This window comes from Mytilus edulis, chromosome 11 (genome assembly GCF_963676685.1).
Source record: "Mytilus edulis chromosome 11, xbMytEdul2.2, whole genome shotgun sequence".
Classification (NCBI taxonomy): domain Eukaryota; kingdom Metazoa; phylum Mollusca; class Bivalvia; order Mytilida; family Mytilidae; genus Mytilus; species Mytilus edulis.
In genome coordinates this window covers 65,737,535-65,754,358 of record NC_092354.1, presented here as the reverse complement: position 1 = coordinate 65,754,358, position 16,824 = coordinate 65,737,535, and the positions used below count along the sequence as shown (strand labels likewise).

Here is a 16,824-nt window from a genome sequence, read left to right as displayed (position 1 = left end):
CCTTTTATGAGCTATTGAAGTTATAGGTGAAAATTATAGAGCGTGTCATGGGGCAAGATATTTTAGCCTTTATCGTTGGAAAAAACTCAACATTTGACAAAAATTACCAAACGTCACCTAAGTACAACCTTAAGAAACATTTTATTAATTTTAAGGACATAGAAAATCAACTACATTTGGATTTGAGAAAAAGTAGCCATTGATGCTTGAAGTTGCAGAATTTAAGATAGAAACCAATGGGGCTATGCATAAGTGGTTATATTCAAGTAATTTTATTAAACTTTCAAAAGGCCCAATTATTACATATATCATTTGCTATGATGAGTTCTGATACATTTTATGCATATTCAGAACGAAGATAAATATACATATATATTTTTTTTTCTTCTGCATTGCGACATTTATTGTTCAAATTAATGTTATACAAATAAGGTTTTGAGGTATAATGCTTCTTTATTAAACGTATGTAAATGCAAATATTAGTTTCTACCTCACAGTTCATTTAGGGGTCCGCTTTCAGTTAAGCCACGTTGATTTCTATAAAAACGTTTCGTACTAAAAACATTTCAGCCCTTCCCTTCTCGTCTATCGATCTGATTAAATTTGCGCTTTTGCATCGGCGTGCTCAATTCATTTTTAAAGATCATTGAATAATAAATGCGCCGTGCAATAAAATCAATTTCCCTTGTCCACTGGAGATCCCATCTATTTCATGTACTAATGGCTAGAAAATTATGGTTCTTCTTGGTCAAATTTTCAAGGTTGACTTCTACTCTGACACCATGAAATGTATCTGTCAGACAAAACTAAGCATTGGCCGTACTTTAACCTATAATGGTTTACTTTTTAAATTGTTATTTGTATGGAGAGTTGTCTCATTGGCACTCACACCACATCTTCCTATATCTATTGAACTTTTTAATGTCTTTCAAAAAAGAGAGTACAACATACAGATACATCTAATGCATTACAATATAAGACCAATGCATGATGATTTTTTTCAAAATTGATGTACGAATTTTTACCAGCGGTATTGTATTTGCCATATTTCTTGAGAATATTTATAATTTTGTAAATTTGATCTCTTAAAATAGTGGAAACCCCATTCTTTTTTTACCGCATATTTAATGGAATGGACATATACGAAGGGGTTTTAAAGGAAGCCTTTTAAAAAAAGTTGACCTCTAGGATTATAACTGTAAAACGCTTATATCACAGCAGATATTGTTTTCCATTTACAAAGAAATTTGTAGTTCATTTATATTTATATTGTCATTTATAATGTCCCTTGATTATTTTTTGCAGAAAGAAAGAAAAGAAACCGTAAGTACATCGGTTTACTATCTATTGCAATACTAATGATTCATAATTATTCGTTAGGTACTTAATTTAATTGATTACATGTATGCAATGTAAACTTGAAAGTTAGTGTTCAAAAACCTCAAAATTGTGTGTGTACGGGATATATTAAATTATCATCAGTCAATATAAATGCCTCTGGGTGATTTAGAAAAATCTGCATAATATCAGAATAAAACGGCTCTGGCTACGATTACGTTTAAAACGGAACAATAAAGAAAAGTTTCTAATACGTTTTAGATTTATTCCTGAACTGATTGGTTTGGTCAAAAAACCGATTTATTATGAACAGAACAATAAATAAAGTGTCTACGGTTACATTGTTTTATTTTTTTTATTGTTTCTCTGATTTATTTTAAACTTTTAACCGACTGTTCAATTCTCCGATATGCGTGGTTATTGATATTATTCTAAATCCTTCCATTTTTTCCGGAAAATCGTTTTTTGTGAATAAAACAAATAATCCAACACGATTTAAAGTAGAGATATTTGGCACATACTATCGAACAATGACTACGCTTTCGCATTGCACCTGACACTGTTTAATTCTAGTAAAGAGACACTTTCTTAACTGGAAGTAGAAACTATTACCCTTAATTCAGGCAACATTTTTGTTGGGGAATCGGTAGGACAACAACAATGATTTGACGTCAATGATTATTTAGATTATTCTAAGACTGGAATTAAACCAATGCACTGTCCTTAAAATGCGATTTAATCACTATAGTTTGCATTTCTGTTAATAAATTAGAAACATTTATATTTATAGAAAGGTCAAAATTTAGGGAGTTTACACTTTTCCTGAAATTCTGTACTAGCCTTTTCTTTACTTTAGGTCTTCCTCATAATTCAAAATTCGCCGTATGCATGTGTATGTTAACAGGTAACATTCCTTAGTAATGTCTCTATGAGAAAAATATACAGAGATCATAGTTTGAAACCAGGAAATAACCAAAACAAAATATCTTTGAATATCATATAAACCTCAAAAGATGCATAGATTGTTAAACAGCTGTATTAACAAAGTGTAACCTAGAAAAACAAACAAATATGTCAACAAAAAGGCATATATAGGCAAAGCACAATAGCAAAAACGAAAAACAAGAATACAAAAATTTACCACAACACAATAACACACAGAATGTATAAGTACCGGGCCACGTAAAATGAATATTATCAAAATAGACTAAATAGTAAAAGCTATTATTTACAAAGACAAATTAAAAAAAAGCAGTATAGTAACACGTCATTAAGATTGAGAAAAAACGTCAGTCCATAGAATCTATACCCATTAGTGGCCTTCGTCTGTTTTCTGCTTTTTGGTCCGAGGTTGTTGCTTCTTTGACACATTCCCAATTTCCATTCTCAGTTCTATTTGTTACATATTTGTTTGTTTGTTGTTATATTAATTAAGATTATAACAAAATGTCGACTGCTGTTCCCCTTTTTAGTGACATTTTTACCTATTATATTTGTTTGTTTTGTTCACTAATCGTGGTCAATATAATGGAATTTGATGCGACTGTCATACAATGGAGGGGTTTAGCTAACTTTAAAATAAGGTTTTGTTTACCATCTGGAATATGACAGTTGTCAAATCAAAAAAGTAAAATCACAAAAATACTGAACTTAGAGGAAAATCAAATCTGAAAGTCCCTAATCACATGGCAAAATCAAAAGACAAAACACATAAAAAACGAATGGTCAACAACTGTTATATTCCTGACTTGGTACAGGCATTTTTCAAATTTAGAAATAAAGCCTCCGAAACGTATTGAAACTATATAAAGCCTCAGAAATGTATTGAAATCCTATAAAGTCTCAGAAATGTATTAAACCATATAAAGCCTCAGAAATGTATTGAAATAAAATTGAGAATGAAAATGGGGAATGTGTCAAAGCGACAACAACCCGACCATAGAGCAGACAACAGTCGAGAGCCACCAATAGGTCTTCAACGTAGCGAGAAACTCCCCCACCCGGAGGCGTCCTTCGGCTGGTCCCTAAACAAATATGCATACTAGTTCAGAGATAATGGACGTCAAATTAAACTCCGAATTATACACAAAAAACTAAAATTCAAAATCATACCAGACTATAAAGGCTAGAGTCTTCTAACTTGTGACAGGCGCAAAATTGCGACGGGTTGAAACATGTTTTTTGAGATCTCAACTCTCCTCCTATACATCAAGCCAATGTAGAAAAACAAACGCACAAGAATATCCCTTCGTTTGATGTGTTAGAGTTTTCGATTTTGCCATATGACTTAGGACTTTCTGTCTTGAATTTTCCTCAGAGTTTAGTATTTTTGTGGTTTTACTTTTTCATCGACTTTATGCTCGGACACTGATAACGTTTTACAAAGTCTATTAAACAGCTGCAAGCTCTGGAATACCGAATGCATTGCAAAAACATTTCCAATATGCAAATAAAAATGATATATTGCTACTAAGGTTGAGTCTCGTTTATCATGGATTCTGGTACTGAAAGGGCCGTTTATGTCACATTCGAGGTATAAGGCTAATTATGAGGTTAAAAAAGCCGTGGAGAATGTTTCTGTCATTTCTAGTTCTGGCGGTTATATTGATGGAACCCTATCAAAAAAGTTTGCATTAAACTAAACGAACGGGTTTGATCAAAGTCTTTCCGAAAGGATGACCTCTAGGAGTTTAATTGTAAAACGTATATATATATTACAGATAATTTGGTGTTACATTTTACAAAGAGGAAGAAGTCAGTAGTTTATCTTAATATAATATTTATATTGTCTTTTGCTTTTGTTTTACAACACACCTTTTACTTTTTTGCAGAAAGAAAGAAAAGAAACCGTAAGTAGTTTTGTGAATAATCAATTGCATTACTCTTATCATTCGTAATTATTCGTGAGTTATTAAATTTCGTTTTTCTTTTGGGTTTTTTTCTGATATTGGTCAGCTTTATGCTTTTTGTATAGAATAACATTACTGCTGACAAACTGAAATTTTTTAGTTTAATCTATTGTTAACGGAAGGGCTTCAACATGAAGGATGTTTTACAATCAAAGTGATGGGAATCACTCATGGAAAGATTAGAAGAGTAGTTTGAATAATTTCATATTAAGGTATGGTGGAGAAAAATAAACATTAATAAAACACTATTGAAGAAAATTGCATTAACAGCAGGTCTTTAGAAGGAAAAGTGTTTTTCCAGTATGAGGATAAAATGAGCTCTAATTAAATAATATTTTTTAAAGTATGTTTCAACACAGGGCATTGGAAATGTTCTTTTACAACGTAAACAAATTAAAACAAACTTATTTTATTGAAATGTGGATTCTTTCTTGATTGCAAAAATGTATATTAACTTCTAATAGAAATTCAAATGACTAAAATATACATTATGATTGATGGGGAATAAACTAATAAACAATGGTTTGTTATAATTAAAAGTTTTAAATTGTAAAACTATTTTAAGCAAAACCCTGATAACAAAAATAAGGGAACTAAACTAAATTGTTGATTAATTACAGATGAGTATTGGAAATTTATTAAGTAAATTATAGGCCTTACTTGAATACCTTTTATATATTCATATTTATATTCATATTTCATTTTTTTTTATAAGATCTTGTTAATCCATTATTTATATTTCAGACATAATTTACAGAATCACTTTATGTTATCTAGATCAAAAGAAATAGGCAATAAATATATCATCCTTATATATATATCAAACGCGTTTTGTTTAAATATACTTCTTCACTTTTTTGGTCTTTTGGAAAATGTTGTTTGTGCTGTATTTAGACCCTTCGACAACGTAATTTGTTTTACATGCACACGACTAAAAATTGCGGTTTTTATCCAACGCAATCATAGGTTTGAACGTAGTTTTCAATTTAGACTCGTTTATCAAACATCTTATATATACATTTGTGTATTCAATAATGAGGTCAAATATTTGCATATTGAGTTGTATATTAGAGTATTATAATTATGTAACACAGAGGTTGAAAGGTAATGTGGTGATTGACGGTTTGGGAGGTGGGGAATTTTAATTAAAGGTATACCTTGTGTCTGATTGTTTGTTGACAGTTGTCAATCATACTAGTATTGTATCAATACTCAATTCCTAATCAAAATGTTTTAAAAAAGCCTGTACATCAACACACCTTAATGACATACATTCTTAAATGAACTGCTACAAAAATATAACCATTTGTTCAGTGTATATGTGTATTATGTGCATGAGAACTATAGGAAACTATATTTCAGTGTGAATACATTTAGTAATAGTAGCTAACCTGTCGTGTTATTATGGAGGCCAGTGCGTAAGTAAAGATTAAGAACAAGTTCTAATCTTTCCGAAAATCGGCTCTCAAAGAGTATAATTGTAAAACGTTTAAATGAACATGATGAATGCAAATATTGTTTTCAATTTCACAAAGAAGTTCTGAGAAGTTAATTTTGTAGTTTATCGCTACACAATATATATAATGTATTTTGCTTTTGTTTTTCAACTCGCCTTTTTACTTTTTTCAAGAAATGAGGAAAATAAAACGTAAGTACTTTTGTTAATTATCAATGACATTACTTTTATTATTCATAATAGTTCCAGAGTTTCTAAATTTTGTTGATTTCTTGGCTGAAATGTAAGCACAATTTGTATAGAATCTGGGATGTTGGAATTATTAAACTATTAAACTTTACATTTTATAGTATTCTGCAATGCTTTCAATTTGTACATTTCATGTCAGAAAGCATATACATAGGGTAGGCTGACAATAATTGAAGCCTTGTTTCAATTATTTTTTTAATTGAAACATGTGAAGAGCTATGAAATGTACTATAACAGACAAGTTCAAAAAGTTAGAGTATTATCTATATTCACTGATTTCTCTTAGGAGAGTTATGTTTCTGATAAATAAGCATTATTGTAAGAAAAGGTTTTTTTTTAGATATTTGTTTTTGAATAAATATTGTATAGGTTGCACTTTGTACAGCAGTTTAACAAACTACGACTCTTTTGGGATATATATAATATGCATAGAAATTATTGTTTTTACATACTGGTTCAAAGGCTTCATCTCAGTCCCAAAGTGAAGGGAGGGTAGTACAGAATTTCAGTACACGTTTAAAATCGCATATTAATTTTGGAAATATGCCACCGAGCCCTTTGTTTTGAACTTTGAATATAATAGAAGTGCATATCAGCTTTCCTTTCTATGATTTATTTTTTAAAGGAAATTCGTAGTTAAAGTGCATCAACTTTAGCCGTAAAAGGAATTTCTATGGGAAGCTTCATTGTCTATATTAACAGAAGTGCAACCTACATACATGTACTGCCAAACTTGCTAGTCATATCTTTGTATCTGTGAAAGAATGTTGCAGTCATTTTAATGAATTTGTGTACCACTCATACATAATTTTAGTTAATTGATATCAAAAACGGGATAACAGACATGGGCATAGCAAGTTGTGAAATGTAAACATTAATTTAGAGGAACAAAACCGTAAAAAACTGATGAATAACAATCGGGAACGAAAATTCCTATTTTGTCGCAATTGTTGTATAGAGTAAAAGAGGGACGAAAGATACCAGAGGGACAATCAAACTCATAAATCGAAAATAAACTGACAACGCCATGGCTCAAAAACGAAAAGGACAAACAGACAAACAATAGTACATATGACACAACATAGAAAACTAAAGAATAAACAACACGAACCTCACCAAAAACTAGGGGTGTTCTCAGGTGCTCCGGAAGGGTAAGCAGGTACTGCTCCTGATGTGTCACCCCTTGTGTTGTTTGTGTAACTTGTAACTTGTTTGAAACTGATATATTCGATCTAGAAAAGGACAATTATTGGTGTCAGTAACTGATTTATATAAAGTAAGTTCCGTTACAGAAAAATAATAATTAGTTCATGATTACTTAAAGAAAAGGGATTATCAGGGTAAGGTAGTTTTTTTTTATTTATGAACTTTATGAACTAAACGATTAAAACGGATCTTTACTATGTTTGGTCATAAACAGTGATTCATAACAATCCAGTCTGCAATTAAAGGGACCGTCTAACATTGTTTGGATAAACTTCAGGCGAAGGGTATATAAATTGTGTGTTAGCCATGTAAAACCTATGGTTATGCGACAGATAAAGTATGTCGTGAAGGTACTATTAAGATAGTCACACCAACAAGTCGGGGGGAAAATGACAACGTCACGACAAAAAAACGAATAACTACCCAAAGACAAACACAAACACAATGTAGAAAACTGAAAAATAAAGTGACGTATATTTAGAAGTATATTTGTAGCACTTTTTATTGTTTATATTGTGTACAAGTTATCATTTTGTACAAATTATAATTTGTGTACAAAAAAAATGTACAAATTATAATTTGTATTTTGACTTTGTGCCTGTACACTTTATAATTTGTACAAAATAAGGCTTGATTTCACTTATAACTTGTACAATACTTAACATATAATAAGTTTCAAATCAAATGATAAAAAATTATTTCAATTTTAATTACGAATCAATATGAAACACACTGATAACTCTATTTACAATACTATACAATAATATATGCTCTTATTTGTTGGAGCAGGTGAGCGAACCATGACAACTTGAATAACACAATACATTCTGCTTTTTACATTTACACTTCGAATTGTTACAACTGCCTAAACATTTGCAAGAGACATAACCCTATCCACCAGTTTTTAAAAAAAATACCACAGCTTCCCTCTGGGAAAGTTGAAAATCTGGAATGTGTGTAACGGACAAAGAAGAGTCACTAATTGATTCTAGTTGGTTTCTGCTTAAGACTCCTGATAAATTACCAGCTAGTGTCCCTACACGATAACCAAAATTTCCTACTTCTACAACAATACCTTGTATATTCCTCGGATCGGTCGGTGCTCGGTCGTTTTGTGGTATTGGGATAATAACATTGTCTCAAACAGATAACTCATTCAGTTTCTGTTTTGTATTTCTTGTAAGGACATCTGCTTGGATTTGTTGTCCAAGAAAGTTCTCTTTCTGATTCCACCGATTCAGCATCTGTGTATTCATCCGTGCCATCAATATCAATGTCACTGTTCTACTCTGAAACCTCTTTAAACACTTTCTCAAATCTTCATCAGTTTCAAGATTTGGAAAAAGTTCCTTGGGCAATGAAGATGAATATAACTTATCTTTGCGTCAGAACCAATCAGAGCATGATAAGGCGATTGGTCAATTACTCTGTGATATGATATATTTTTCTGAAATTGCACGAAAAGCAAAACTTCATACCACTGTTGTGTGTCATTGTCATTCATCCATGATATGAGCATTTCTTTAATGTCTGCATTTGCTCTTTCTACAGATCCTTGACTTTGGGGATGTCTTGGTCGCCCATGAGCTATTACTAATTCTGACCATACGATTTCAGTTCAGTAATTATATAATCAGTGAACTGAGACTTTCCTATTATCGCTTTGGAGGATATGAGGTGCACCAAAGAGAAGAAAAATGTCAAATAATTGCTACGCAACTTCAGCAGCTCTCTTAGATTTTAGAGCTCTAAGCACGCTAAATTTGGTAAGATGATCTTGATAGTGCATTATCCATTGAAATTCATCGTCGGGGACAGTTGGAGGTCAACAAGGTCAAATTTCCCTCTACAGTTGAAGTAAGCAGAAATTATATAGTGGGTATCAACACTTTTTTTATCACAATATCCATATGATAAATTAACGTACAAGTTATAAGTGAAATTAAGCCTTATTTTGTAAAAATTGTAATTTGTACAAGCACCTTTTGTAAAATTATAATTTGTACAAAGTCAAAATACAAATTATAACTTGTACAATTTTTATGTACACATTATAATTTGTACAAAATGATAATTTGTAAACAACATATATACATTTAGAGGTGATACAGGTGGTTGCAAATTGCAAACAGGGTTCAAAGAAATAATTTCTACTTCCATTTCTCATTGTGTATTTACAGATGGGAGTGTACTAATGATGGACTCGTTTTATGCAGTATGTATACCACCACCGCCAGATCCACCTAATCCGAATTTCTAAAACAGAAATTCTATAATGCCATTCGATGAAATTAAGAAAACATTGTTGGAACGCAAACGCAGCAGTATTTTGTATTTGCTATGATTTACCTCTTGTATGCAGTTTTGTGTAGTTTATTTGTTTTTAGTTCTGTCACGTTAGTTAATTTTTGGCAATTTCATTCTTTAGTAGGATTAGATTAAAGTGTACATAAACAATTCTGACCATAAATAATTCCGACAATGGGGGATAGGTATGGTAAATAGGTTTTGAAACACTAACAGTAAGCGAGCAATATTGTTAAACCGTTTAACGAAAAAAATGCATAAAAAAAAATCTGTTAAAAGGGAATTTAAACTTTGAAATCTAGAGGACAGCAGCGGAACGATAGCAAGTATACTACATGCATATATATACAAAAAACAGTAGAGTAATATTTTGCTTCAGCTGCATGTAAAGTTTGATGAGTAAAGCAAGATTATCACAAAGAGGTGAAATGATTTCCAATGAGGTACTAGCTCTCTGTCAGAGACGAAATGATGTTAAAATAACCATGGTTCTTCAAGAATGAGCAATACCCAACCGCATAGCAAGATAGAAAGGGTCCCGAAATAACAAAGCTCAAACATTTAAAACAAAAAATACTACTGGCCTGATTTATGTATACAACAATAAACGAATAACAAATATGATACACTGCAACAAAATACTGAATTCAAGGCTCTTGAATTGAGAATGACTCATATAGAATGTTATATACTGGGTTTAATATGTTTGCGCTTGCGCCAACCCTTCCCTAGCCTGAGACATTTATGTAAAGTACAACATAATAACAAAAGTTTAAAGAAAAAAAATCAAATGTTTGAACGTTAAAAAAATAACTCATAGATCAATACAAAGCACAGAAACACAAAGACACAAAATGTAGATATGAGAGTAATCACAGTAATGAAGACGTAATTTAAAAACCAAGCAATTAAAATAATCCTGACACTACATAATGAAGTCATAAGTTATGATGTTTATGACAAGTGAATTCGTATATATTTAGAAACAATGATTGACTGTAGCTAGATATCCAAAAAACACTTTGCCGTTATATTCTTTCCCAAACGGTTATAGATTGACTATTATATCAAGTGATGCAAACATTATCGAAATCCTCAAGAGTCATGCAAATAGGTTTTTGTATTGAAATAAATCCGGCTGGTACGCAACATCTTTAAAATAACCGAAAAACTTCTTTGCAAGGACTTAAAGTTCACGTTCATGTATTTTGATATTGTCTTGTTGTTCAGGAATCTCATTTCACTAGTGATATTATTTTATCACATTAAACTGTACATTGTGATACAATTATTATTCGGGTTTCGACGTTTTAATAGAATTGATAATTGAAATGGGGAACTTGTCAAAGAGATAATAACCAATCAAAGAGCAGAAAACAACACAAGGCCACCAGGGGATATTCAACATAGCCTAGAGTTCTAGATAATTTTGTCAGTATACGACGCACAGCTAGATATCGGGCCGGCATACCATACTATATTCAACATTGCGAGAAAATCCCGCAACCGGAGGCGGACTTCAACTGGCCCCTAAACAAAAATTAGTACTATTGCATTGCAAAACGACGTCATAATGTAGAATAAACAAACACACGACAATGTGCATGGTAAGACACATCTTAAAAGAAGTGCGACTTCTATATTATCAATGTATTGATGTAATTCTAGAAGCTAAATTATTATATGATCAAAACAAATGGTAGGTATAGTGTCCGGCTAGGATCGCGGTTTTTCGAGTAAATCTTTCCATTTGTGTCGGGTGTAGATCAGGCTTTTTCGAATGATAAAAAATGCTATCAGGCCAGTTAACTGCTAATTCGTAATTAAAATAGGTTTTGTCATGACTTCCCATCTTATGGTCAATACTTTACATGTTTCGAGTAAGAATGAAGCACAATTTCACTGTATTTAACCTTTAAATTCAGCGTTTGTTATTGTCCGGGTTTTTTTCGAGAGAAATCTTGAAATGGTCTGGGTTTTTTAACAAATATTTTAATAAGACAAAAGATATTCTTGACTGTAGAAAATGACTTTTCTAGTTTGTACATGTAATTACATGAATGAAAATATCATATGTTCTCCATAAATCACCGAAACATATTACTACGTTGATCAAAATTAACCATTTTCAATTTAATGCAAATGTTCTGTTCGGAAAACGTTCTACCACAACTTTCCAGTATTCAATTAAAAATTATTTAATTCTTTATTAAAAGGTCCTTATAACATAGTGCAGGGGACTCGTATGTTTTTCAACTTCATTTTATGGTACTTTTGTTGCAGTTAATAAAAATTTTCGAGGTGAACCCAAGAGTTTTTATTCGTGACGTATTATGGTATACCGTTGTCCGTCAATGTCGGACAATAACTCAAAAACGCTGTAACCAATTTACATGAAACTTCAGTTTATATTTTACGTTTCCGAGTTATGGGATTTTTTAAAACAAACTCGAGGCTCTAAAGAGTTTGTATCGCTCACCTTGGTTTTTGTGTTGCAATGCATATTAAACAATGGACACGCTTTTACATTATAAAGACAAGAATAATTATTCATGATAAAATTCTCTGTTTTTGGTGATTGTGACTTGTATGTAAATCTGACTTTACTGAACATTCTTGCTATTACAGTAATCTCTCTATAATGAACTTGGTCTTTAAGTTTCAGAAGAGAATATTTTTGTTAAAAAATATGCCTTGCTCATGATCCCTTATCCTTAACGTTACAGTTATTAAGCTACTCAGATTGTGATCTGTTCAACAATTAAACTCTAGACATATGTATCCGAGTATCACGGGACAACACAATGTAAAAGTTAACGGACGACAAGGACAGATGCCAAGTGTTAAGAAAAGCTCACTTGACCCTTTGGTGCCAGGACAACTAAAAAAGGGGTGATTTTACAGTTTTCGGACAATACTTTAAAGTGCTTTGAGGAGTTTTTGTGAAACTTTGGTGACTGCTTTATTTAGATTAAGGTAACCTCCCTTTTTTGTCCCCACAACAAAAATATAAATAACAAAACAAAAACCATTCACACACTTAATCTGTTAATCTGACCAGTTGTTATTCCCATTGACAATTATAAAATCTGAATTTAATTTCATATTTATGTGCCGTGTTTCTTTCAATCCAAGATATGAACGAACAATGACCTCCCCCAGCTGATCTAAGATTAAATGTATGTTGGAAGCATCTCCGTGGTATTAATCAAACCTGTTATGTAAACAGACCCAGAACGACTGATGAAGTAAATTCAATTAAGAAAATAATAATAATAATAATTAATAATAATAATAAATTATAATTATCCGATGGAAAATCAAAATAAATCAAAAATGAAAAATATTTAATATATATACATAAACAAAATAAAAAACACAATAGATACAAATATAAAATATTATAAAAATTGGCGTTACGGGCAATATGCTTATGATTGATATGTATTTAGAAAATAAATAAAATACATATATCAATCAAGAAATTAAATTCACATTATTCGAGCATCTATCGCTGCAACTGCAATAGACGATAGAGTGTAGATGTATAAATGTGACTTCAAATAACTTAGACCATAAGGAGAAAGTTACGAGCCGCTTGATTATACATCTATCAGAAACATAACTCGTAGAGTTTTGAATGAAACCTCAAACAATGTGAACCTAATAGCAGAGAGAGCCTTTAAAAGAGAGTATTGACAAGAGCTTGAAGCATAATTCGAAGAACACTTGTTACTTCGAAATATTATACCTCTCTACGCGTGACATGTTGAGCGCTGGCCCATCCCATGTCAAACGTAGGTAACTCAAGTATATTAATACCTACTCTTAAATTTTATACCTGCATGTTGAGCGCTGGCCCAGCCCATGCTTAGAGGGTATGGGCTCACTTTGCAACCTGAGACGGATAACCTCGAGTGAAAAAACCATTTGCACACTAAAACATGTATCCAAAAGAACTGTCAAATGGACAAACAAATGATTCGTTCACCCGACGAGAGGGCTGCCTAGTTACCCGTTTTATTCAGGGCTGCCTGAGAACTCAGGTAATAATTTTGTGACAAGTAAAGAATGGGTAAAATCCATTATTACATTGCCCTCATAGCACTTTACCAAAGCACAAACCACAATCTCGGAGGTGTAAAGGGGCGGTTGGCGGGTCAATAAATACAAATAAACTTATTACAAAAATAAACATGTATATCTATCCTATACAAAGTTTCAACTGCTACTATAACAAAATTTATGATAGCTATAGACGATGTTGGGAAGGAGTGACCTCCAGTTTGACGCGTCTGATTTATCAGATAACATGACAAAGTAGAATTTCAAAACACTGCGGTTAAACAATTTGCAGACATCATAAATAAGTCAAGAATAAGAGATAAGAGATACAAATGGCAGCTGCAAGGAAATAAACACTTACCTTAACTTTAATTAATGAACATTAATACACATAGTTAACAATGAAATGAACAATTCATCAGCTTAATTCACTATTTTTACGTAAATATAAATTCATATTTCTATGCTTAAATTTAATTAAGAGTGTCCACATCATGAATTGATACTGTACATGTTAGTCTTGTATGATTTTAAATTTTAGTTTCTTGTGTATAATTCGGAGTTTAGTATGACGTCCATTATCACTGTACTATTATGCATTTTTTAGGGGCCAGCTGAAGGACACCTACGGGTGCGGGAATTCTCGCTACATTGAAGACCCATTGGTTGCCTTCGGCTGTTGTTTGCTCTATGGTCGGGTGGTTGTCGCTTTGACATATTCACCATTTCCTTTCTCAATTTTATGTAATTTATAATATGTGACAAACAACAGTTATATATTTTAAAACTCCCAAACGTGTTCGATTCCACAAAACTTGTATATTATCCCCAAACGTGTCCGTAATATTCAATATTGCCCAAAAGTCTCCGATTTCATAACCCCCAAACGTGTCTGATAATTGTTAATCGCCAAAACGTGTCCACTTTTAAACGCCAGAACGTCTCTGGTCTTTTAGAGCTATTACATGTATGCCCTAAATGAAATCAATAGCGTTTACGATGGTAGAAACAGTTGATAAAGTGGTAATTTGTCAGCATTAGTTAGCTCAATGACGGTTGTTAATGGTTATCATAATTGCAAAGTCAATCAGTAACATATGAATTAAATTTTGACTAAAAGTGCTTATTGTCCAGATTCAAGTATTTCATGCTCATTTTGAGCGAATATACAAATAATTTTAGCACAGTTGAATAATCTTTTGCTATAGGTGAATTATTTTGTACTATTTTGAAAAATCCAATGATGCCTTTTATATTAATCCGAATATTGCACGGCGGGCTTTTAATAGAATTAAACTCTCTTTTTTTTCAACAGTGCGGGTATTTTAAAAACTCTACAAATCATGAACTGGTTATCATATTTTTAAAATAAATGTAGGTTTCGAGCATCAAGAAACATAACCTTCGGTGCAAAATATTTCATGCATCATTTGAACGATAAAATTTAAAAGCGAGTACAGATTATTTTTTGATGACTTCAGTCAGAAACTACTCAGTACAGAGGTTTAATGCGCAGAGTATGGGACATTCTCCCTACAAGAGGTATCTGATTTAATATCTACAATTTAACTAAGCATGGTAGCTTACATTTACATCCAACACTTTTACCTAGGTTAAACTGCCGGTTTCAAAAAGACCTTGAAAGTAATTTATTTCTATTTTTAAATGAAGTAGTAAAATAAGTATACGTTAACGAAAAAATATGACCAAATAACAAAGGCATAATTATTTATAATATGTACACTAACAAATGATAGTTCAAGTAATAGAAACACAAAATAAGAGTGATATGGACATGATGGACACGTTTAGGAGATTGGACACGTTAAGGCGTTTATACAAATGACACACTTTGCTGCGGTTTTACAACTATTCATGTTTTGCAGTTCAGTGGCGTCCGGTGGATACGTTTCTGAGTATTACATGTGTATAATTTTTATACAAAATAACGAAACACTGACACAAAACATTTTAAGCTATAGGAAAGGAGTAGGTCCGGTAAGGACTCATTTGGGCTTCAAATTTCAGTTTCATCTGACAAAAGATTTTGACCACTTTGTAAACACTTAAGTGTCTATTTCACTTGATTCAATTAGTATAAGTGAAAGATTTTAACTGATTTAGTCATTAAAAACGATCCGATTCAAGCTCAAATATGAAAAATCTCTCAAATATGCCAAAAACCGTCACTTTTCAGATGTTTTTTGTCCAAAATTAAAGTGGCCGCATCCGTGTTCATCCACAATCTTTATATATGTTATGTATTATCATAAAATACAACTTACATTTCAATATTAAGGATGAACACGAATGCAGCCACTTTCGTTTTACAGGGAAATCGTCTAAAATTAAACTAAAATGATAGAATTTTGAAGATTTAAGTAATTTAGCATGATTTAATGGTGCTACAACCCGATATATGTGCATTGTATTGTCAAAAACAGCCCATATTTTTGTAGCAGAAGCATTTAACTGTCCAATAAATAACTAAAAGTTTACATTTTAACAATTTTGTAAAACTGTTATATTTTGGGGCCAAAAAGGGGTCTTACCGGACCTGCTCCTTTGTATAATCACTCGATAAAATACGGACACACTCGAAAAAGACAGTTTATTAGACGCATTCCATATAAATATATATAGATATATAATTCGTCACCTTCGCTGCTTTATATGAAACAACTGTACAGTCTCCATAATGTTGTGCTGTGACAGCGGTTCCGTAAATGTTATGATAAAATATTATTATTGTGTACTGTCGATTCATTAATTTTGATAAATATCAATTCCCGTTGTTTTGGCTAAGTCTGCATTCATTCCTTTAGAAAATTTATATTCGTAGTTCCCCTGTACCTACGATATCAATGAAAATTGATATCCAACGAATATGATTAGTTACATAGTGTGCTAGTGACTTTATACGGTATATATGGGGTCAGTAAATTCCATAAGGGTTGAGAGCGTATTACGTATTACTTCATGAAATAAAGTCAAGCGAGTTGGTAAAAAATTTGTATGATTTAGATTTTTCAGACACTATATCCGTATGTATCAAATCTTTTCGATCATGCATTCAGAAGCGCATGTTTTATGTGCACAACGGTTTCTAACCCTTTCAAGAATCCGTAGGTTGTGGATGCTTTACTCCTTTTTGAATGCCAAATATGTTGTGGTTTCAGCAGATAGAGCATTCCAATAATATTGTCTCCATATGTAAACGCCATAATTTCCAATGCCTCACAACTGTCTAAAGTACTGACTACTATATAAAAATATTGTGATGGGATATATTCT

General features: G+C 31.9%; 1 protein-coding gene across 1 annotated transcript in view; it reads left to right on the top strand.

Annotated features, from left to right (window-relative positions):
* LOC139494491 (uncharacterized) overlaps positions 1-9,418 on the top strand; it is a 33,047-nt gene extending 23,629 nt beyond the window's left edge. Inside the window, exons 8-9 of the mRNA XM_071282651.1 lie at positions 1,306-1,380; positions 9,339-9,418. Coding sequence (XP_071138752.1) covers positions 1,306-1,380; positions 9,339-9,418 — 155 coding nt within the window. The remainder of the gene's footprint in view (positions 1-1,305; positions 1,381-9,338) is intronic.
* The last annotated feature ends 7,406 nt before the right edge of the window (positions 9,419-16,824 follow it).